This window comes from Meleagris gallopavo, chromosome 2 (assembly GCF_905368555.1).
Source record: "Meleagris gallopavo chromosome 2, MGAL_WU_HG_1.1, whole genome shotgun sequence".
In the NCBI taxonomy this organism is placed as follows: domain Eukaryota; kingdom Metazoa; phylum Chordata; class Aves; order Galliformes; family Phasianidae; genus Meleagris; species Meleagris gallopavo.
In genome coordinates this window covers 61041478-61067209 of record NC_139405.1, presented here as the reverse complement: position 1 = coordinate 61067209, position 25732 = coordinate 61041478, and the positions used below count along the sequence as shown (strand labels likewise).

Genomic DNA, 25732 nt, shown 5'->3' with positions numbered 1-25732 from the left:
CCTGTTCCAGCACCTCACCACTCTCTCTGTAAAGAACTTCCCCCTGACATCCAACCTAAATCTTCCCTCCCTCAACTTAAAACCATTTTCCCCTGTCCTACAGTTATCAACCCTTTCAAAGAGTTGATTCCCCCCCTGTTTGTAGGCTCTTTTTAGGTACTGAAAGGCTGCAATGAGCCCAGCTCCCTCAGCCTGCCCTCATAGGAGAGGTGCTCTAGTCCCCTGATCATCTTTGTGGTCCTCCTCTGGACCCTCTCCAACAGTTCTCTGTCTTTCTTGTTCTGGGGGCTCCAGACCTGGACACAGTACTCCAGATGGGGCCTCACAAGAGCAGAGTAGAGGGGGACAAGCACCTCCCTGTCCCTGCTGGCCACCCTTCTTCTGAAGCAGCCCAGCATATCATTTGCTTTCTGAGCCGCAAGGGCACACTGCTGGCTCATGTTAAGCTTTTCATCCATCAAGACCCCCAGGTCTTTCCCTGCAGAGCTGCTCTCAAGGATCACTCCTTCAAGTCTGTATGGCCTATATGGATGCCTGGGATTCCTCTGGCCCAAGTGCAAAACCTTGCACTTTGCTGTGTTGAACCTCATTAGGTTGACCCAGGCCCACCTTAATGCCCCACCTACATGAACACGAATAATATTATATACATAAAAAGAGTAACAAGTAAAAAGAGTAATTATTTAAAAATGTGCATTTACATTCACACACACACACAAAGAAAAAAGATTGATGCAAATAAAATACTTTCAGATTTACAGTTTTGATTTGGAAGTAGGAAACAGAACAAGTCTGCTGCATTTTTTGTTAATTTGAAACTGATGACAAGCGTGCGCACAAGAAAAAACAGATTAGATGACAGCTTCATTGAGAGCATCTGTATATTTAAAGCCACTACATTACTCATATATTCTGAGGAGAAAAGTCTGACAGTTAAAAGTAGCATTTACATTGGTCAATTCTCACCCTGGTCCTTCTGAAGCTTCTGTGACATTTTCTTCCTGAGCAGTGAGTAAAACTTGTGACACTTTATACTGAGTCTCCAAGAGCAAAAGGGTATTAAGCTCACAGCATAGCACATTTAACAGCCTGCAGAAGGACACATCAAAATGATAGTGTATCAGTCAGAATACCAGTAATGCAGAATAAGACAAAGGTGAACACTTTTATGAGATCTCAACATGGGGGAAAAGGAGGGAAGTTTCAGGATCTGAAAAACACTCAGACAGAACTGGGTTAGAAATGCTCTTATATATCCTTTTAAACCACTCAAGTGTCACAACCTTGAGCAAAAAGGGAATAGTTCCTAGAGATTCTTCATTGGTCAGCTCAGTATGATTTTGAATTTATATCACAGAAATGACACAGACTGAATAAAACATTCTATGTGACATGAAGAAATTATTCAATAATAGGCTGGTAAGGTAATTTAAAAATTAGGTTATTCTGGGCAGCGTGAGGATTGGAGAGAGACAAGATAAAAATACATCTTTCCTTCAGAAAATATGCTCATAAGCACTTCTGTATGACCACATTTAACAACAGTTCAAAAACAATAAAATATTTAACATACAACTAAACCAGCAAATCTGCTGTTTTTCATATCTCTGAAAATCTCGAAAGAATGGTTAATAATCACAGTAGCACATTACACACAATTTTTTTTTTAAACTTCAGAGCAAGTTAACAGTAAAACTAATCCATATGAATCTGTCGTAGGTCAATTCAATTCCTTGTCTTTTTCTTTATATTAATCTGTTCACTATTAACACAGAAACAGAATAATTTCATTGAAGGCTTCCTGTTCATGCAAAATGATACAAATATGCATTCTTGCTGCTATTCTTATATACTTTTATTACAACCTTAACAAACATAATAAATTATCATCAGTATTACTGTTTGCCTTTATGTAAGACTTGATATGAACTGTGTCTTGTTTGAAATTTATAGTCTATTAGTCAATGCTTGTTTCTTCCATGAAATTCGCAAAATACTTCTACTGACAATGGCAAAAATTCACAGGCCATTCTATGGATGATTTAAAACCCACAAATTCACAGTTGTGACCAAGGAATAAATAGCCAAGATAATATAAATTTCCTGGATGGAGATCAGTGAAGAGTGGTGCCCCCAGGGGTCAGTGCTAGGAATGATGCTCTTTAACAGCTACATCAATGACATTGACAGTGAGGTCGAGTGCACCCTCAGCAAGTTTGAGGATGATACAAGCTGTGCAATGAGGTAGACAGACCCAAGAGACTAGATGCCATCCAGATGGACCTCGACAGGTTTGAGCACAGGACCCATCAAAATGGACGTGGTGTTACTGGTAGTTGGAAAGCTGGATATGAGCCACCAACGTGCCCTTGCAGCTCAGAAAGCCAACAGCATCCTGGGCTGCATCAAAAGAAGCATGGCCAGCAGGTTGAAGGAAGTGATCCTGCCCCTCTATCGTGTGCTGGTGAGGCCTCAGCTAGAGTACTGTATCTAGATGCCGAGTCCTCAGCACAGGAGAGACACAGACCTGTTGGAGTGCGTTCAGAGGAGGTCCACGAAAATGATCCAAGAAATAAAGCATTTCTCCTACGAGGACAGACTGGAAGAGCAGGAGAAGAGAAGGCTTTGAGGTGACCTGATAGTGGCCTTTCCATATCTAACAGGGAGCTACAGAAAAGAATGGGACAGACTCTTTAGCAGGGTCTGTGATGACAGGACAAAGATAAATTGTTTCAAGCTTAAAAAGGGTAGATTTAGCTTGGATATAAGGAAAAAGGTTTTCTACAGTGAGGGTGGTGAAACACTGGAATGGGTTGCCCAGAGGTGTGGTGGATGCCCCATCTCTGGAGACTTTCAAGGCCAGATTGGACTAGGCTCTGAGCACTCTGATCCAGCTGTGAATGTCCCTGTTCACTGCAGGACAGTTGGACTAGATGACCTTTTAATGGTCCCTTCCAGCTCTAAGGATTGTATGATTCTATAATAGTATATATTTTTTCTTGCTGCTGCTGCTTTTTTTTTTGTTGTTCAGGTTCAAGCCTTTTCAAGTTCTATTTATTTTATGTTAACTATTCCTGACACTGATTCATTTTCAGTACTTCTCTAAATCACATAAGAAGAAATGACACATCCACTGCATGGTTGTTTTTTTTTTCATTACTATATAGAAGAAAAATCCACCAGAAGTGGACCGAAACCATGACCATGAAACTGGACCTTTTCTACCATTAAGTAGGATAATTATTAGTGGTAAAGAACCTGTCTGAGGTTTCCAGCAGCTAAAAGCCACAAGGAGAAGACTGATGGCTAAGGATGCTTAGAACATCTCCAATACACAAGGCAAAGCAGAAAAACAAAGCAAATCATAGGCAAACAGAATTAGGCAGAAGGGTAAGAGGCAAAATATGAAATATCCTAAAATAAACAGCCCTTGCTAGGGCATTCAAATGACATTTTAAAGGCTTAGGCCATCTAACAAGGATACTGGCTAAGAAGGCTGTGATTGTTCAGTCTGAAGAAGAGATGGCTCTGTGGGATCTTATCAACGTTTATAATAGAGCTGACTGGAGAGTACAGAGATGATGGGATGGGGAGAGAAGGAGAAAAATAGAAGTGAGAAAACACACGGGTCAAGATAGGTGGCTTAGTAACTAAAGAAAAGATGGGAAAAAACACAAGTGGTTGAAAGGTAGTCACACAACACTTCCCAGAAGCAGTTCAGTGCTCTGCCATCTTCTAAGCAACAGCTACCTGCAAGACCAAATCCCACCACACCTAAGTTTTCATTGCCAGGTATGCTATTATATGGTATACCCTTTTGGCCAATAAGCGCCAGCTCTTGCATACTTCAGACTACTTGCTGGGAAGTAGGAAAAAGAGAAAGTCCTGCTCCTGAGCAGTGCTTGCACAGTGTCAGCCAAAACACTGGTGTGTTATCAATGTTGTTTTAGCCACAAATAAAAACATACAAACAAACAAAAAAGTTACCTTAATCTCAGCCAGACCCAGTGCATAGTTCCAGCAATAAAAAATAAAACAAAATGTTATGCTATAAGCAGAAGTAGTACATCCACCACAGGGAAAAAAGAAATAAGGCACATCTGAAGTAAACTATACTGTTGAGATCTCAATAATTTGTTTGTTCAGACACTGCGCAACTGTTGACCAAACCTGATATGTGTATGCCTATGCCATCCATAATGCATTTTAATGATGTGACCCCCAAATGGAGGGCTAGGCTAGTCTCCAGGAAAGGGTTTTTTCTTGGCCTACAATCATTGACTGCTATAAATACAGGCATGGATGATTCAGCTTAGTGTAAATACAAAGAATGCTTTGTATAGAGCTCAGTTATGGGACAAGTTATGCTCTATGCTTCTCTCTCAGGAATCAATATTAAAAACATGAGAGGAAAAATGAAGATTGGGACCTCATAGGATAATTTCCTTCTTGATAAATGAATATGGATACCACCAGAGAAGCCCGAATCAAAATTTTCATGAAATAATTCCACTGTTGTCATCACAGGGGATAACCTCAAAAAACTTCACATCAAAGCCTACATTATAAATTTGATTTATTCTTTATTATGCTTTGAGTAACTGCCTGAGCTCCAGTGAGAATACTAATCCAAAAAGTAAGTTACAATTACTATCGTGAGTGCCAGATCAGTAGAAAAGGCTATAAAAAGAGAAACTGAAAGGCACCTAGTTAGTTCTGAAGCATAACAGGCACGTGGAAGCTCCAACAATGTAAAGCTTTTCAAACTGCCTTTTCAGATTGAACAAAAGTTGATAATAATGAGAGAACATGCCTCCACACATTATCTTTCTAAGCAACCAAAGGTTATAATTGTCACACTGAAAGCAAAGCCACAACATAATATCATGCAGTGTGCTGGGAGTTAAAGAGTTAATGATGCAGTTCCAGGGATTGTCAATATTTCCAGTTTCTTGGTCTCAAAAGAGAAGAATCAGCTACAACTCCTAGAAAACTTCATTTTTCCATTTCCATTTTCCATTTGGAAGGAAAGACAAAACTGACTGGGAGTCACAAGACTTTCCTCCCTGCTCTGTGGCCATTCCACCTACAGCATTGCCGCAAGGACTTCAGTTTCAGAAACTCTCACTTTCTCATTTCATTTGATTGATTAGTTTCAATTCTAATCATATTGTATTATATTGTGTTATCTCACATTCCACTACTATATTTAGTAAATCAAGTTCCTTAGCTTGTTGTCACCATTATCCTCAGTCCAGCCCCATCTCCCGACCTTTTCCCTTCTCCCTGACTTCCCAGGGGCATGGGTCCACAGGTCCCTTTGCCTCCTTATCAAAGAAGTAGCCCAAACCAGGCTGAACCATGACACAAACCTAACAAATATATTAACGTATAAACTAAAAAAAACCAACCAACCAAACAAAAAAACCCAAAACATTAATTATATAACAATCACATAATGTGAAAGCAGACAATCCTGTTGCAGCTCCATTTCATTAGTAATGCAGACTCTGTTCTCTTTTAAATTTGGATTATTAAACAGGAGTCACTGATTTGCAGGACATGTGCACTTTCCAGTTATCGCTACTGCAGAAGTCTTGTCCCTTACATCCAGTATGCACACTTAGCAGTAAGATGCTGCTTTCCAAATAATTGTTTACCTTTGGATAAAATAGTTGAAAATGGCTCACTAGTTAATTGTTAATTGAATCAGTTCTCATGTAACAGAGAAAAGGTTGATAGAAAATAACTGGAAGATTATTTAGGCCTTCACACTTACAGAATACGACTCATAGAATTAAAGAAAGAAAGAAATACTTCCAATACACAATTCCTTCTTGCTATTACCATATTCTTGCCTCTCCTCAAGACGAAGAACTCAATGGAAATCCTACCAATATCCCAAAATCTGTTGCAAGAGTCGATGCAGTGTCATTCAAATGTTAGTGATCAAAAGATTTTAGAGAAATTACATAACACTGTTCATGGGCTCTGGCAGTATATTTAAAGGAAAGAAATGTGGAAGACCAGAGTTACAAAAAGGAAGGTGGAAAGCAAACCAAACATGCAACAAGCAAAAGAATGAAATGCTTTCTAAATGGGAAATATAATTTGTTTACAGAAAAGTTATATAAAGAGACTGGTTTAAAATAAAAAGACTTGCTTCAATTTATAATGAATGAGATCTTAAAGAACTACTCAAGAATATTTCAAAAACCTTCTGCTAATCATAATGCTTTTTAATAAATAGAAAAAGGGCCAATCCAAATAGCACAGCAGCCTGAGGAAAAAAAATTATCTTTTATCATTATAAAGCATGATAATTAATACTCCTTTAATTAAAATCACATGCTCTTAATTAAGAATACACACAATGTAAGTACAAGTAAAGTGAACAAATTATTTCATATACCACAGCTACCTCAATATTAAAATGCAATTATATTTTAGAGAGTGAAAAGAATGCACAGGTGCTTACTACATCTATTTCCTAAAAGCCCTATGTTATCTCACGCCTAACAATCATATATTTGTTCATCTCTCAGTTTCGACTAATTTTGAGGCAAAATTCAAGAGACTGATTGATTTTCATGCCAATACAGTATAAGCCATTAAAATTCTCTTTCATAAATCTTTTCCTTTCTTGCTTTGTAGGACAACAGAAAGACAAGGGCTGCACCAAAGCATAATGCCTCCTATTATATGATGTTGGCCACAAACATTAGAGGTGGATGCTGGTGGTATGGCAGAAGAGGCTGAACCTTCATGCCAATAATAGCATTATATTTTGTTGCAGTGTAACAGATGGCAGCAGAGGAGCTGCCTGACAAAATGGCATGTGATGTGGCAGCATTATGAAGCAAATGTGTGTCGCTGAATCCCTCCATCATACCAACTGACACCCCACAATGCTTGCTGAACACTTATGGAGACAAAAGAGTGGATGCTAGCATAGTGAGGTGGTGGGTGGTGCATTTCAGCAGTGGTGACAGAGATAGTGGTTCACTTCCTCTGGTTCACTTCCATTTAGCTAAGAAAACAACTACATATTTTAAATACACTATTATTAAAAAAAATAATATTCAATCTCTGAAGTACAGTATACACATGAAAAAAAAAATACAGTTGTAAATTACAAAAGCACTTTTGAACAATAGGGAAGTTTACAGGAGGTTAGAGTACAACCTCTGAGTTCAACAGACTGAAGTTGAGCACTCAGCTCTGGACCACCTACAGTACAACAATACCTGACTACAAAAAGAAAAACCTACATGGATATTTAATACTGCAACAGAGTAAAGAAGGCGGTTTTGGTTGTACAATTAGTATTAAATTTAGTGGAAAATCAGCAAAATCATCCTGTGACAAAACCGTTCAATCTTTCAATGCTGCAGTTATCACAAACATTTAAATATTTTATTTCTACATAGCAGCAAGGAGAAATGTAGTTCTTTTGCTCTAATTAGCTGTTTACATTTTTAGATCTGTTCAACTTCTGATATTCCATTTGACCTAAATGTTGATGAACTTGATACTCTGGATGGGATTTGGTCAAGACCGTAACAACTAAATGAGACAAAATTTACTTTTCAGAACACAAGTCCATACTCAGCAGGGTTCACAGAAAAGTTTATGAAACACAGTTTCAAAAGTAACTGTATGCTTCTCATATTAAAATAAGCTAAGGTTTCCCTGCAAGTCTTAATGCAAACAATATGGTAATCATGGCAAATACCAGATTAATGCAGAATTTGTGTATTATACCAATAGGGAACTTTTAATAACTACATGGTAGCTTAAATTCTGTTTGTGCAGGCAGCTGAATTTTCATAATAAAGGGATTGCATGTGCTAACTCTCTATTATTTGGAGAAAAAATTATATAGTGAGTCCCACATGCTCGTAGAAAGCCATTAGATCATTAGAAACACACATTATGTTTTTCATACATAGGCCTATGTTAGAATTCCTAGACTTGTATCTTCCTTTCTTTTACAGAAAAAACATTAAAGGGCTAAAAAGGGAAGAGGGCTTTTGAACAATAAAAACAAACAAACAAACAACAACAACAAAAAAAACGGAATCTGGCAGTTTGGCTTTCAATATGAACTGAAAAAAGGAATATCTGAGATTCTCTGAATTTTTACTTGTTTTTTCCTTTGCTGGTGTTCAGCAGAAAATGTCATTACCATAGTGACCTCTAAAGCTCAGCTTATCTGTTTAACAATATGGCTTATTTTAAGTGATATCAGATGAATTTGTTATGTTTCTTGTATGTGTCATTATGGATAGTTCTGTTACTTCACATGATAGAAGCCATGTTAAAAACGCTGTGAGCATTAAACACAACTTCACTGCATGATCTATGTATTTGTACCTGTTTCTTATAGCATAGGAGTCAACTGCTTACACATTCAGATTCAATTATTAGTTTTTGCATATAACCAAAAGCTTTCTCAATATCCTGGTACAAAAAAGTGTGTTCTTTGACCTCAGAAGGGTCACAATCTAAATGCAAACTACTACGTTAAACTTTAAAACATTTTGTTTTTCTTCTTCATTTAAATCAATATGAGTTTTGTCAAGATTCTCCTTGATTCTTAGGAATCACGATAATCCTAAATGCTTAATAGCATATTATTTTTCAAGTAACATCTTAGAATTGACTGTTTCTATCTAATTACTGATTTCTCCAAAGCAGCATTTTTAACTCTTAACTTACAGGACAAACACACAAATTCTACCACTGTTCATCCCCTCTATACTCATCCTTGCCAGGAAGTTACACTATGTTTCTTTATATATAATATAAAATAAACAGTGTTACCATGATATTAAAAAACAGATGTAGCTGCAGAAAGCTAATAATGCAGTACTCAACCAAGTATAACCTATCTAGCTATTCTGCACAAGGAAAGTTATCAACATTTTCCATACTGTAAAGACAGTTTGTATTTCAATTGCATGTTACTTAATTTCAATTAATGTTACTTAACAAGAAAAAGAAAAAAAAAGAATTAAACAATTCATATATTCATCTTTGGAAAAAAGAAAAAAAAATAACTCAATAAATGCTGAATCTGTAATTTGTATATTAAAATATTACATAGCATTTTAAATATGTTCTCACTGTCGAACTCATACTTTCTAAGATTAAGTGTTCCGTCAGGTTCTTGAAATGTTTATCATCCAATAGCAATTTTCTCAATCAGTTTTGCTGAAATTGGTGGTATAAAATACTTTGCTTATTTTAATACTTCAGTATGGGGTTTTTTTGTGTTTTTTTTTTTTTAAAGCACAAAGGATGTAACATATTCTTTTCAAACAGCTATACAAAATAACATCCAATTTCTATTATTGCTTATCGTATTACAATATAACCATTTACATGTAGCAAGATAAAAGTCATTGATATTTTCATTTTGTAGAACATTTTTCATTCAATCTTCTTACGTTCGAAAAAAAGAGAGGATACAGGGATGGAATTTCATCTTCATGGATAATAAAGCAAAACAATATTATTTGCTCAGAATCAACACATTCAAGCATGTTATGTACTATTTCATTAATGTAACCAGTGAATAAAAAAAATAAGCATCTTACCGTAGACCAAAGACATGCGATTGTTCATAATTGAATAAGGAATGAATTTTTGCTTCTGAGTTCAAAATTACAATTCTGTCAATGATATTCTGCCAAAGAAAGACAAATTAAAAAAAAAAAAAATCAAACAAAAAAACCCAACCTCCATCTTTCATAAAGATAACAGTTCCAGAGGAATGTTTACTATAAAACAAAACATATTTTAACTTGTATCTGCAGTAAGAAGTGCTTTCCCCCAAAAAATAAAGAAAAAAAAAAAAAAAAAAAAAACAATGGTAAGACGAAACCATACACAAGATTAAGAAAAGAAATAACTTTACAATTAGTAGAAGAAAAAAAAAATCATTAAGCAGACAAACAGATCCTAGCATATCAGTATATTCTCTTATTTAGTATTAATTCATAACACAAATGTTAAACTGTTGTCGGGTTTTTTAATGTCTAAAATGCGTATACATCTAGTTTAATGAAAAAGCATTAAGTCTTTTAGTATAACACGTCTGCTAACACTGTTTAGTACTGTATGTTCCAAAACACAGTCATTTCTTTTCAGTGGCCAGAGTACAACATCATTCATAATTAGGCTTTGAGGTTGAGATTTATGTCTTTTATCCTATGGCATCTAATGTAATAGACAGTGATCTATGGCTGCTTCCTACTTCTTCCACAAATTCAACTTAATTCTCAATCTCTCTATTTTATTGCATATCCAAACTGCTTCTGAAGCAGTAACTTCATTATATTAACAAGAAATACGTTAAAAAACTCACTGATGTTGTTATCGTTTCAGAGGCATATAATATGGTAAGAAGAAAAACCTGAAAACCCTTTTTGTGCTTTGTTTAATGTGAATTAAATCTCAACTTTTATTTTATCCTGTTTAAAAAGTATGGTCTCAGAGACAGCAGAGGGAATTACTACTCAACTGGTTAGATCAATGAGTCATTTCAATATCAAATTAGAGAAAAGATGCACGCTTTCTAAAAGCAGCCAAAGTTCTATATTTCAAAACAGAGAAAATTAAATATACCAAGTAAAATTCCCAGTACTAGAAAAAAAAAAAAAAAAAACTTGTTTCAGTTACTATCTTATTAAAAAACAATCATACAATCTTATTTTAAATAATAATGAAATTATATTTACCCTACTAGTTGTTTTTTGTTCTTTTTTAGGGGGTGTGGGGGGAGGCAGAAGGCTATAAAGAACAGACAATTTCCATACAACAGGTTCACAATAAAAGTCACAATAAAACAATTTGACTTAGGCTTCAAACCTCTTCATAAAATTGGTAGTGCAAGTGATTATTTGTTTATATTTTGAAGATTTTCATACATTTCATAGAATCATAGAATCATTTGAGTTGGAAGGGACCCTTAAAGGTCATCTAAGTCCAACCCCCCTGCAATGAAAAGGGACATCTACAGCTGGATCAGAGCCTGGTCCAGCCTGACCTTGAATGTCTCCAGAGACAGGGCTTCCACACCTCTGGGCAACCTGTCCCAGTGCTTCACTATTACTGTAAAAAAAAAAAAAAAAAAAAAAAAAAAATCTTACATCCACTCTAAATTTACCATCTTCAGATTTGAAACCACTTCCCTTTGTCCTCTTACCACAGACCTTGCTAAAAAGTCTGTCCCCTTCTTTCCTACAACCTGCTATAGATACTGAAAGGCTGCTATCAAGTCTCCCCTGAGCCTTCTCTTCTCAGCCCCAACTCTTTCATCCTGTCTTCATAGGGGAGGTGTTTCTTCTCTTGGATCATTTTTGTGGCCATCCTCTGTACATGCTCCAACAGAACTATGTCTCTCCTGTACTGAGGACTCCCTCCACATCTGAATGCAATACTCCAGGAGAGATCTGAGCGGAGGGGCAGGATCACCTACTTTCTTTCACCTGCTGGACATGCTTCTTTTGATGCAGTCCAGGATATGATTGGATTTCTGTGCTGAGAGAGCATATTCCTGCCTTATGTCCAGTTGCCAACAGTCCCACTAAGCTTTTTTCAGCAGGGCTGTGCTCAATGCTTTCATCCCCCAGCTTGTTGCAGCAATTCTTGCTATCAGTACACAGTGCACAGTGCTCCTGGATTTATTGAACCTCATGAGGTTCCCCTTGGCCCACTGCTCAAGCCTATCTAGGTCCCTCCAAAAGGCATCCTGTCCCGCAGGTGTGTCAACCACATCACACAGCTTGGTGTCATTCACAAACTTGTTGATGGTGCACTCAATCCCACCACTCTCTGGCTACAATTTTGCAACCAGTTCCTTGTCCATTGAATAGTCCACCTATCAAATCCACATCTTTCCAATCTGGAGAGTGGGATGTTATTGGGAACCATGTCAAAGATCTTGCCGAGGTTCAGATAGATGAAAACAATAGTTCTTCCCTTGTCCACTGACACAGTTACACTATTACAGAAGGCCACTGAGCTGGTGAGGCAGAAGCTGCCCTTGGTAAAGTCATGCTGATTGTTTTTTATCACCTCCCTGTATTCTGTGTGTCTTAGCATAGCTAATGCTTAATACCAAAGCGTCTATCTGGCAACAAAGCTCCTCCTCTCACACTTACATTAAAAGTAGCAACCCACAAAATAGAGAAAGTGTGAGAACAGAGAGATGAGAAGTCCCTAAGGACTGCAAAAAAGGAAACGTCACTCCCATTTACAAGAAAGGTAGGAAGGAGGACCCAGGGAACTACAGCCCAGTAAGCCTCACCTATGCGTCTGGGAAGATCATGGAACACATCCTCCTAGAAGACATATTAAGGTTACATGAGGGACGAGTAGGCAATCCAAGTTAGCCAGCATGGCTTTATCAAGGAAAGATCATGCCTTCTATGATGGAGTGATGAATCAACATTTTACTTGGGTAGACAGTGATAGGACAAGGGGGAATGGTTTTAAACTCAGGGAGGGAAGGTTTAGGTTGGATATCAGGAGGAAGTTCTTTACAGAGAGAGTGATGAGGTGCTGGAACAGGCTGCCCAAAGAAGATGTGGGTGCTCTGTCCCTGGAGTTGCCCAAAACCAGGTTGGATGGGGCTCTGGGCAATCTGATCTAGTACCACACCTGGAGATTGGTGGCTCTGCCTGTGGCAGGACTGTTGGAATTTGACAATCTTTGGGGTCTCTTCCAACTTAAACCATTCTATGATTCCATGAAAGCAGAAAGCGGACCATATCCTGTCTTGGAAGCAAGAGAGAACAAGGTCCAACACAAATTCCTCTCAAAAAATGTGCAGATTAATCTGCACTGCTCAACTACAGAGTAGGTGACTCCTACTTTGTATTTGTATTTATATTTGTATTTGTATTGTATGTTTATTTGCTATATATTTGTATTTGTATTTATTGTATATATATTTTGTGACTCTACTTTGTATTTTCCAAGCTATATTCCCTTTGATGTGTTGAAACTCTCAAATGCACAGTGGAGACAGGCAGAAGTCTCCGATTCATCTGTTCTATTTTCTAAAATATTTTAATATGGTAAACTTAGTTTTAGAAAAAACAATCAAACAAAATGGTATTTATTAGGAAAAAAAAGCAAATGTCGTATCTATTTTCCTAAAGGCATGAAATCAAAAGCTTTTATTATTAAACAGCTGAAAGTAGTAAAAGCCCAACTGGCAATCTGTTCAGTCAATGATGTAACTAGTTAGCCAATAATACAAAGTAGGATAAAATGCTTAAATACTTAAAGAAATAAAGAGCATATAAATGTGATCAAGTTCTGCACAATATCTGATATAGCTCAGCATAAATATTACAAGTTAGATGATGTGGTGATGTGACATGATTAAAAGATGCATTGTCGTTTATATTATACTAAATATTAGATATTAAATTTATTAATTATATATACATAGTAAATATATTGGATGAACATCCCCTTTTACCTGCCTGGTTCTCTTGTGTTAACTATACAAGCTTAGGATTTTAACTTAGACTTACACACTTTTGAAAAGTACTTAAATGAGACAAGCCTCATTCAAAATATCTTTATCTGAGTTTGTTCAGGGAATTTCAAAAATTGCATCAGTATTGCTATTACTACAAACATTTAGAATTTGATGAAACTAGAGGAAGTTCCTCAAAACAAAAGGGAAACAAACAAACAACAAAAAAACACTACTTAAGATCTACCTCGGTATGAAAATTCTTAGATGTTTACCACCTGGAGCATACATGTCCCTGCTTCTGGTGCCTTACATTACCCTAAGATTGAGCAGTGTATATGTCAATAATGAGTGGATTGAAAAAAATGAAATGTTTTACCCCATTTGCTCCTCAAATCACCAAAACAGTGTTACAGAAAAAAAAAAAAAAAAAGTCTATTAAAATCACTTCCAAACATAACACAATTATGATATACATTGTCTAAATAACAACTTAAGTTGTCACCAGTCCAGAGCTTACAATATGCAAACATTAAATTGCAACAGCGATTAAAAGTGGTAGCTCATTTAGCAAAGATCTAATTTCAACTGCCACTCAAGGTCACAGATTCAATTTGCCTGTGCTTCACAGAAGGGAAGAAGAAATGGATTGTGTCTGATGAGTGAAGTAACACAAAATAATTCCATGGTAATACAATTTTTCTTAAAACTGAAATACGCCTTAATCAGTAGTTTTCCAATTATGCTTACTTTTGTATGCATAATCTGTACTATTAAGAAAGTTTGAAATGTTTGTACTTTTTTTTTTTAGTCTGAACCCACAGTATGATAAAGCATTATTATAGAAAAAACAAATATTGACATTTTCCGGCATTTTCTAGCAAGTAATTGTATGTGCATACTGCAGTACTTACGTATGTCACTTCATTCCATGGAAAAACACATCTTTGTGCAAGCAAAAAAGTAAGATCTTTAAACTGGGCGTAAAATATTATCTTCAGCATTTCAAAATGAAAATTTTGTTTAACATGAATTGATATGTGCATATACTGCCCTCATGCTGTATATATTACAAAATGCAGAAAATGTTGAAGTCTTTCAGTAAGGTGCAGAAATAACTTATATTACTTTATAACTTTATTACTATAGTAACAAAATATACTCTTTTTTTTTTTTCAAAATAGAAAGTATACTTACAATAATGTCTGTGGGTACTTCACGGTGTGAATACATTGGTTTATTTGGTATATCCTGTTTACTCAGTAGCTCAAAAACTGCAGGATAAGTAAGCAAGTTTATCAGATATAGAAAAGACTGGAGAAAGATAAACAAAAGTGAAAAAAGTGATTGTTAGTCAGGTAAGCATAAACAAATATATGTTAGAAAGTCTTTAAGTTCATATTTTTCTGTAGATAAATTGACATAATCAGAGCTTACAAAATCAGACTGCAAAAGTGCATACGCAATCTAAAAGAGCAATAGTCTCTATAAACTATCACGTTTTACAAGTGGACGGCTTAGTGAAAGTTTACAACTCTTTTCCAATGGAATAAATGAGATATACAATCACAGAATGCCTCCTGTCCAGTTTTTCAACCATCAGAACCCCAGGTCCCTCTCCACCCGGCTGCTCTCAATGAGTTCTTCTGCCAGTCTGTACTTGAATCTGGGACTGCCTCAACACAAGTGCAATATCTTGCACTTGGACTTGCTGAACTTCAATAGAATCTCATGTGCTCATTTTTTAAGCATATCCAGGTCCCTTTGGATGGCATCCCTCCCTTTTACTGTGTCAACTGCAACCCTCAACTTGGGGTCGTCAGTAAATTTTCTAAGAGTACACTTAATTCCACTTTCTGTTCATTTACAAAGGTGTTGAAGAGCACTGGTCCCAAGATGGACCCCAGGGGGACACCACTTTTGACTGGTCTTCACCTGGACATAGAGCTGCTGACAATAACCCCCTGGCTATGATCATGCAAGCATTTGTTTTTATCCACCGAATAGCCCAGCCTTCAAATCCATGTCTTTCCAATTTTGAGATAAGGAAGTGGTGTGGGATCACATCAAAGGTCTTTTACAAGTCCAGGAAGATAATGATAATTTTGGAAATAACTTTAGAATTATTTTGAAAATTGTAATACTTGCATTATGATGTAATTAATTTTGAGAGATAGCATACTCTAAAATACACTGTTCTCTCTCTTATCTTACTGCAGTAACTGAAGACTTGAACTGAAAGCCAAAATTTTAACATTCTCATTTCTGTCATTTTTGTCATTTATTACATCACCTTTAAATGGATCTTTAGCATTATGACCTGCCATACCACAGAAGAATTTTTGCAATCGGTAATTATTTGACTAGCGTATTAGAACAATTTTGCCTCACACACCAAAAAGTAGGAATAGATGCAATAAAAAAAGCTATCAAAGATAGCAAATAAAGATGATTATTAATAAAGTTCTCACCTTCTGACAGCTTTGGTCAATAGGGTCAACTGGAGTAGATTTGGGTTGAGTTATCCTCACATCATCTTTTCCACACTCCAAAAGAGCCCACAGTTCAGCTACAAATGCCTTTATAAACCCTGCAATAAATATTTGTTCTAGCCATGAGAATGGTAAGAATACAAAAAAAAAAAAATTTAATATAAAAAAAAAAAATTTACACCAAAATTCTAACCGAGATTCTCAAAATTTTCTACATTTCTACATTCACTAAAATTTCTCAAGACAGACTGCCGGAGGCTTACTCTTTCTTTTCTAGTCTCAATCCTTTGGTCAAGCTACCTTTCTACAGTAGTCTGCTTATATTCAATTTAAAACCTACAGCAGCAGTTTGAAAAGAATACTGTACTAGAGGATGATATTTATATAAATTGTGTTTTCCATGTAAATAAGCTTCTGATGTTCCTGAACAAGTTAACTGCTGCACATTGAGGCTTAGCTCGCACTGGCTCTGTGGTTTTCTTGGTTACTTACTGTAAATCTGTACTTACTCACATTTTATTGATGAGTTTATAGTATGAAAATGGCAGAGCATAAAGTTCAGGACTGAAACAACTGCTGGCTGAATTTAAAATGTTCAATGTGCTTTAAAAAAAAAAAAAAAAGGAAAAATAGCCACTTATCTTTAAAATCTCCAAGTGTAAGTTACAAACATAAAGTTTGTATAAGTATAAACTTTATAGACATTACCCAACCTGCTCTTAGCATTGAAAATCAATGCAGATTATCTTTGGTGGACCATTTTTCTTTGATGCCAAAGGCCGTAAGAAGCAAGCTGGCTAAGAACCTTAATCAGGACAGATGGAGTTACTCAAGTAGATTTGTTCCCTGCTTTCTGAAAGATCCCAGAGGCATAACGAATAACTAACAATCAGCTTCTCTGAGTTGGTAGAATGCCTCTGTAACAGTATTTCAGCCAAACTTTACTTTATTGATAAGAATCTAGTCAATACAATGACAAACTAATTGACAACAGCTGATTTCTCTAAGCATAATTCTGAAGGAATTTTCTGGTATGGGTTGACACATAAGAAAAATCGTAAGTTCAAAAAAAGACTCACTTCCATCTCAGCCTTGTGCAAGAGTATCAGTGACACTCCAGTATACAACATTTAGCTCAGTTTCTCATTCTGAGCTGTCAGTAGCTCTGGAAAATCACATATAAATAACAGGAAATAACACTTCATAATTCTGATCTGCAGATCAGTAAGAAGTATTTGCAAATTATTAACAGTTTTTTTTGTTTGTTTGTCTTTTTAAGCAGTCTTCAACATCTTCAAGCACAAACATGAAATGTCTAGAAATCCAAACCAATGAAATAAAGATTTTATGTAATGTATGGGAAAAAAAGAAAAAATGGCATCAAGATAAATGAATTACTTAAATGCCTGAAAAAATAAATTTCCAACAAGAAAATTAATTAATTAATGAACAGGAATTTAAACTACGTAATTATTTCACACAGTTATCATTTTTAGCATCTTTCTCATCATTTTTTTTCCCAATATGCTCGACTACAGTATCTAGCTACTCATAACAACATTTTTCCTAAAATTACCTGAACTCTGTAGAGCTACTGCAGCTGTTGGTGTTGTTGCCATTTGTGCCACAATCACTCCATTATCAAATTCTTCACGTTCATTTGTCTGTTAGAAACAGCACAACATTAGTACGTCAGAGGGCGTAAAATTCAAACAATGTCTTCAACTATTGATTTCTCCTGCACTTGTTTACAGAATTTAGTCCACTGTATCATCAGACTTGAGCAGTTCACATATTATCCTCTACAGTCTTGCCAGGGTCAAATTCCAAACCAAACACCTTTATCAAGTAAATAATCATATAAAAACTTAAATGAAAAATACAATGGCTGGGAGACACAACATCATCAAAGAATAAAAGCTTCAGTATTATTATGTTCCTTGCACATATTCAATTGGATGCATGTGACATTCTATTTTTTTCTCCAAAAAATGCATATCATCTGATCTTTGGTTATACATTAAAATTTCAAGCGCTGCCTAGCATATTTAGATTTCAACACCACCTATCTACATGGTCTAGAAAAAAAAAAAAGCAGAAAACTTCAAAAAATAAAAAAGAAAAGAGTCAGGAAAAATAAATAACATATACCTGGCACTTTAAGATGATTAACATCCAACAAAATTAAATGTATGGGACACTAGCATCAAGCTTGAAGATCTACAATTTAAAATTTAAATTACAATTTGAATTACAAAATGATTTCTGAAGTTATTTTCTTATTACGTTCTTTCTTCTTCATGTTATTATCATCATCGAAAGAATAAAACCACTGTACCTGCACGATAACTCTCACCTGGTGTTTTTTTGATAAATTGTTGAACATAAAGCTCACACAGTCACTCATGGCCCCAGTACTATGTAGCAAATATAGTCCTTTAGGTGTGGCTGAAAAATTTAGCAGGGCATCCAGCAAAGTCTCTTCCCATAACACACTGAAAGAGGAAGAAAATAGTAATTAAAAAAAGAAATTGAAACTAGTTTAAAAACAAACAATTTAAAAATCAAAAGCTTTCTCATTTAAACAGCAACAAAAAAAATACATTTGGGAAAGTTATATGTAACAGACTCTTACTTTGCGCAAACATTCAAACTTATCCTGACAAAAGGATTAGGTTAGACAGTAAGGAAGGAGTACAGAATAGACAAAATAATGCAATGGGGAACCCAAAAGACCTGTATCATCCTTACATGCTGTTATGATATTTTATCTAACCCTGGACAAGGCATTACTGTGGCAGTTACAAATAGGCAAAGTTGGCAAAGAATTTGTCACTGATGTAAAAACACTGTAAGGAAATAATAAAAACTTGCATTCTAGATCCTGCAAGAAATTAGTACAGAATTATAAAAATAAGGCTCCATATTTCTAATAGCTTCTTGTACTAAGAGCAGTAAATGGAAAACATTTTCTACAAACATGGCAGGAATAACAGCCATTACAAGAAGCAAATATGATATCTTCTGACCCACAAAACAGTCTGTACCCCAAAAATAAAAGTGAATAAATTCTATGTCCTTTGGCAAAGTACAATAGCTGCAAGCATCACTAGAATCATATGATTCTCCTGCACAGAAAGCACCTGCTTACAGGATTCTCACTTCTAGTTCTCATTTCTCACTTTTGATTCCTATCACTAACAGAAGCAAGCAGCTGTTTTTATAGCAATCAGTCATTACCCCAAAATTTAAACACTTCTCCTAACGCCTGCCATGTCATGTTCAGTAGCAAAAATTTCATCTAGAAATATATCAGCTTGACTTATTCCATAAAGAAATGAAAAATCTAGATGACAGAATGAAATTGCAACTTATGCCAAAGGTACTGATTAGTGATAGCCTCTTCATTCACATCTCTGAATTTCTTTTTATCACTAGTTTTGAATTGTTATAACCAGTTTGCAAGCCACCATTAGAGTATTAACCGTTGAGGAATATTTGCAAATTATATATGAAATCTATGGTAACCTATAAACAAGAAAATCTACTTAACCAGGTCTTCACCATCACTCTGAATTTTCAGACTCACAAATGTCTGTATGCTTTCAAATGATAAATGTACAAATATCTACAAGGCACATTATATTTCAGTACAAAAGCAAGGACATCAATCTTAACACGTACTTGACTTTGAGCAAGAATTTAGGCAATCTTGCTACACAGTATTTTGACAGCACAGATACCATTCAGAAAAAGAGTTTTAAATTAACACTATGTCAAAGCCATTAGATAAATTCTGACAGCTATTTTGTTTTATGCTTTCTAATTCACATTTTCCTCAAAACAATTTCTGAAGTCAAAGAGAATCAACTCAAAAGTCAGCTTAACATTGATCAGATATAACTATGTGAGCCAAAAAAGTCATTAAAGGTCAAGAACAATTTTGTGACTCAACTGATACACATCCTAGGATGACATCACTCATGCTATGCTTCTGGAAGAATTCCTAAAAAACACAGTGTTATAAAAACATGCTTCAATTCCAAATAATTCCAAATAAGTAATTGTGTGCATTCATATTTGTACATATTCAAATACCAAAGAACAATACTTACATGTTTTTTGAGTCTAGACTTATTGATGATGTGGAGTCTGCACCAGTTACAGGGGTAGGTACTCTTTCTGAAAGCAAACTTGCCTGTGAAATAAAAAACAGTAATAATGAACAACCCTTCTTACTACTTACTTATTCCATTTCCAAATCTTGGTCACTCTCATAATACATCAAAAAACATCAGTGATCAGATTGTAGCCTAGACTTTGTTATAGAATATACCATACCACTTACATTTTTTATCCCAGAATGCTCTTTCTTTGTGTTGTTTTTATTTTTTTTCCCTCGGATATAAACCGACTTAAAGCTATTACATTTTTTTAATTATAAAAATTCTCTTTAAAAATATTTTGTTTTCACTTTTTACTTAGACTCCCAAGTAGAAAAATTCTCACGTAAAAAAAGGAAATAGACATTTTATTCTGTTTCTGTCCCAAGAAACAGAAACAGCAGTCTCTTGAACTAATAACACAGTATCAAATTTATTGAGCAATTCTGTCAAATTTTATTTTATTTATGAATTACATTAAATGATATATATAGGTATGGATATACGTAGAGTTACAAACAAAGATTCTATGTATGTCCGTGTATAAACAAACGCATATATTTGGTGAGATTTCTAATTAAATGCTGTTTTAAAATAACTTGTGAAAAACACTTTATATTTAGCAACATTTCTCAAGATAAGGAGTACACTTTACCATTCAAATGAGAGTAGTCGTTAATTTCAATGAACACAGTGGAATTATTCTCTTATAATCTAATATATACACAATATTCCTATATTAAACTAATTACCTATCAAGGACCTTTTAAACTTCCCTTTTATCATCATCTCCACAAAAATGCTAGCTTCTGTCTCAGAATTCCACTAAGATTTACCATGAAAATTTTTTTCCTCCACCAGTTTTAAAACACACAAACATGTAAGGCAGATGTAAACAAACCAGTCTACCTTTCAAACACCTGTAACTAATGCTTGGATAGAATTTTTATTTTTACTTTACTCAAGATCAAAAACGTAGATGCTTTAAATGACAACAGAAATAAAAAATCATTAATATGGCAGTGAGAATTTGTTTTACTAAAATGTCGATTCCTGAAGTCCTGAATATGCAGACTCCTTTTGACCTTCAAAAGTGATGTGAAGAAATAGAATTTTGTCAGTTAAATGATTCATAATTTAATTCTAAGCATTCATGCTATTTTCCTTTTGTATGTCAAAACAAGTTGTCTAAATGATGGTCTGTATCATAATAAAGCTTTTTCAATATGCAGAACAAGTATTTTGAAAATGCATGGTTGATGAGATGCTTTAGAGCAAATAACGGGAAATGCCCATCAAAAGCTTATGCCAGTCTGACTGTAATAAACATTAAATAGATAAACAGGTTAGTTCCAGTAAGATTGACTGCTTACATAACAAGAAAGCATAAAAATGACTGACAGATTTTTGAGTTATACAAATTACAGCATGGTTAAATTGAACTAAACTCTATAATTCAGTAAAATTCTGAAGTTCTCCAGGCAAAGAAGAATGTAAATTTCAAAACCAACATTTTATAATGGGAATTTGAATTTTCTGTGATATAGTAGTTATATTTTATTTTCTATCAAAATTTATGCTTTCATGATAATACCCCTACATGAAAGCAGTGAGAAATATCTGAAAGCTAATGATTTAAGTCTTCGATTCATGGTTTATCTGATATTTTCTACCTTAGTATACACTGTGACCGTTTCTAAGCATAATTAAAGCATACAGCATTTGGCAAGAATAGCTGTTCCATTCTGTTTCCCTTGCAATCAATCGCTCTCCTGCTTCCTTGTCTCCAAAAAAAGTCTTTAGTCTTTTGTCAGTTTTTACTTTCCAGTTTGGCTTTATCCTTCTCCTCTAAGAAAATATTTTACAATCACTAGAGGGAGAGAGGGGGGGGGAAATGATTCAATTTTTCAATATAAAGTGAAGTAACACAGCTTAATTTTGTTTGCTTCCAATAAGAATTTTGGTATCCATAGTTCAAATACAATGTTTCTGCTTAGACAAATGCCAAAACTGAAGTTTTGCATGTTATCTAAATATTGCCCAAGTTACTTTCATGATTTCAACATGTGTCTGAATTCACTGTGAACTTTTTGAAAACTGCTTTTGCAAGGAGCACCTGGTGTCACTCTTCCATCTTAACAATAACATGAGGGCTGCTCCAGAAGTAGTGCCTTCTATTTTATTATGCTGGCTCCTGATGTCAGAGACTGATGTTGGTCATAAGGCAATAGAGGCTGAACTTTCCCACTAATATTCCACTGTGTTCTGTTGCATTATTACAGATGGCAGTAGATGCGCAGTCTGACAAAATGGTAAGAATTGGTAAGAATTTTCACACTGCATATGATTATAGGAGCAAAAAAAAAAGAAAAAAATATATATAGAATAAAGCAAGGATCTACATATCTTGTTCAGTAAATTTATAATAGAAAGCAGAACAGTCTTCATGGTTGTCCCCATGATCTTTCCAGCAGAAAATGCATTGGACTAATAATCAGATGGAAGAGAAAGTGTACACTCTACATAGTGTATCCACACACAGATAGCACAAGAACTCCATCTTTGTGCATCTTACTACAGTCTCTTAAGAATATCTCAGTAGCATCTAACCATCTAAGTCAACCATTTAAGTCAAATATTTGTCAAATATTTTTCTATCTTCCACCAAAACTAATTGGTTTAACTTAAAAAATATTGAGATCACATCAGAGGAGTTTTTCCTTACAAAACAGCCCAGAGCAGGAATGAAGATCAGATCTCTAGCAGACAGTGACAAATACAGAATCACAGAATCATCCGCAGGTTAGAAAAGGCCTCCAAGATCACCAAGAGCAACCACGAACCTGACCTACCAAATCCCATCACTTAACCACATTCCTTAGTATCATGTTCACACTTACCAAATACATTCAGGGATGGGGACACCATCACTTTCGTGGGTGGACTGTTCTGGTGCTTGACCATGAAAAAATTCTTCTTAATATACTGTCTCAATCTCCCTTGGTCCCTTTCCTCACATCCTATCACTTGAAACTTTAGAAAAGAGGCTGGACATTCTCTTCACTTCAACCTCCTTTCAACAAGAAGCAAGGAGGCCCCTCCCCTGCTTCTCTTCTCTATACAAAACAACCCCAATTTCCTCAGCCATTCCTCAAAAATCTTGATTTTCAGACCATTCATCTTTGAGAATAACCCTTCAACTTTGAGAATATCTCAGTAGCATCTAACCATTAAAGCCAAATATTTAAGTCACTCATCTCTGCACACACCTGAGTAGCCAAATAGCCTTCCTGTAGTGAGGGGTCCAAAACCAAACACAGTATTTCAGGTGTGTACAAAGGGACAAATCACTTCCTGAGTCATACTGGCCACAGTATTTCTGACATGATGTCACTGGCCTTCTTGACTAACCAGGCACACTTCTGGCTTCATGTTCAGCCAGCTGCCAACCAGGATTTCTAAGTACTTTTCTGCTGGACAACATTCCCGCTACTCTTCCCCAAGACTGTACCTCTACATATACCTGTACAAGTGCAGTACCTGACAATCCTGTTGAAAGTCATGAGATTGGACTTGGCGCACTGATTTAGCCTATGCAGATCCTTCTGCAAAGCCTTCCTACTGTGAAGTAGGAAGTCCTGCCTAACTTACTATTGCCTGCAAACTCAGTGAGGGCGCACTTGATCTCCTCCATCCAGATCTCTGATAAAAATGTTAAACAAAATCTGCCCTAGTACTGTTTGCTAGGGAACACCACTGGAGACCAGCAGCCAACTGGACTGAACTCCATTCACTGGAACTCTTTGAGCCAGGCTGTCCAGCATGCTCTTCATCCAGACAACCGGACATTTGTTCAAGGCATGAGCAACCAGTTTCTCCAAGAGAATACTGAAGGAAACAGCATCAAATGCTTTACTAAAATCCAAGCAGACAAATAGTGAACATTAGATAATTTCTAGCATCAATGATAACGTTTAAAAAGCAGTTGATCAATGAATGATAGGCCTACCTATACATCTTCAGAGTTCCTGGTTTAATCTTAAGACACATAAGTCTCAATTTAAGCTGCTGCTACATTTACATACAGAAGGAAATTTTGAAAAGTAGAACTTCACTTTTAGAACAATTCCAAGCATTCTTATCTCACCTCTTAAGTAAGAGGAATCTATACTAAGGAAAATCTGTCACATTAAGCTAAACCTCTCAAAGTAAAATTTTTCTAAACTTCCCAGTACAAAGTAAGATTTACCTTTTTCCAGGCCTCTCCAATTGATTCATGCAAGCCATAAGGAATTAGCATCTGCAGGCCTTCACATGTTCTATACATCTGACGACATACAAAAATGAAAGCTCCTTTAACAACTTGCAAAAGCTTGGATCCAGATAAAAGAGAAATGTCGTCATGAAGAAGTTTCTTTGTGAACTGAACAATTATACGAACAGCTGTAGGACTGGAAATAAAATAACACTTTTAAAATGTTGGTTTGTAGCCTTCAATGAGCCCTGAAAAAAATCCTTTGTCAGAGCTTAGTTAAATTTTTCTAGGAGTAGTGGAAAGAAATTATTACCCACCCTGGAGGAGTCCAATATATTAATACTTCCAACAGTAGTCCAAATAAAGGATGTAAAGCAAGTGGTTTTACCTTAGCTATTGGTCCACATAAAACAAACATGCAGCCACTATCTAACATCTAGCCCAAAATGCTGTGAACTACATAAACTGTGTTTTGAAGCTGAAGCTTCCCATAAATATTCCATTACATTCTGTTGCATTGTTGCAGATGGCAGCAGAAGGGTAATCTGACAGAACGCTGTCTGATACGGAAGCATTTATGAAGCAAAAGTGTGTAACTGAATTCCTCCATGTGGAAAATACTGCACCCACTGTCATTCAACAATGTTCGCTGAATGTTTATGGAGACAAAATAGTGGATGTTTGCATAGTGAGACAGTGGGTAGACAGTGTGCTTCAGCAGTGGCAGCAGTGGTGTGAAACACGAACTACATTCCGTATACACCCATGAAGACCTTCACAAGTGCAACATGCAGGCTCTTGTTCATCATTGGTGAAAATGCATAGCTAATCATGGTGGCAACATTGAAATGTAACGTTCTGTAGCTGACGTTCTCTTTCAAGCAGTGTTACTGTGCTCTATTTGTTTGTTGTAGTTTCCATGGAAATAACTAGGAGGCATTACTTTTGGAGCAAGTCACATATTTCTTTAGAAGTGCGATTTTACCTGGTTATACACATAAATCTCTCTCTTATACATTCTCAAAAGCACTTCCTATTTGATAATGAGATATTTTTACTTCAAACACAAACAAAAGATGCTACAAATAATTTCTTAAAACTGAGTATCTCTTCATAAGACTAGCAATTCATTAAATTCCTCACTGATGTTATTCACTAATGTCTTCTTACCTATTTTCTTTTGCAGAGTTTTTATTTTCTCCATAAAGAAGAACAGAAAGACCATCTTCTGCAGCAGCAATCCTTGCCAAAATATCAGCTACATCAATTAAAGTGGTTTCAAGGCAATTTATAAATACCTGTTTGGGAGCCAAAAAAAAGTTTT

At 35.6% G+C, this 25732-nt stretch overlaps 1 protein-coding gene across 6 annotated transcripts in view; it reads right to left on the bottom strand.

Annotated features, from left to right (window-relative positions):
- TBC1D32 (TBC1 domain family member 32) overlaps positions 1–25732 on the bottom strand; it is an 80193-nt gene that overhangs the window by 34851 nt on the left and 19610 nt on the right. For 5 of the 6 annotated variants that reach the window (XM_085217397.1, XM_085217396.1, XM_085217398.1 and 2 more), the window contains exons 16-24: positions 25579–25706; positions 24403–24604; positions 20106–20188; positions 18347–18485; positions 17567–17654; positions 15970–16106; positions 14696–14812; positions 9603–9691; positions 967–1089 (exon numbers count right to left, since the gene is read on the bottom strand). In XM_085217397.1, coding sequence (XP_085073523.1) covers positions 967–1089; positions 9603–9691; positions 14696–14812; positions 15970–16106; positions 17567–17654; positions 18347–18485; positions 20106–20188; positions 24403–24604; positions 25579–25706 — 1106 coding nt within the window. The remainder of the gene's footprint in view (positions 1–966; positions 1090–9602; positions 9692–14695; positions 14813–15969; positions 16107–17566; positions 17655–18346; positions 18486–20105; positions 20189–24402; positions 24605–25578; positions 25707–25732) is intronic. The other variant, XM_010707432.4, reaches the window with a different exon arrangement.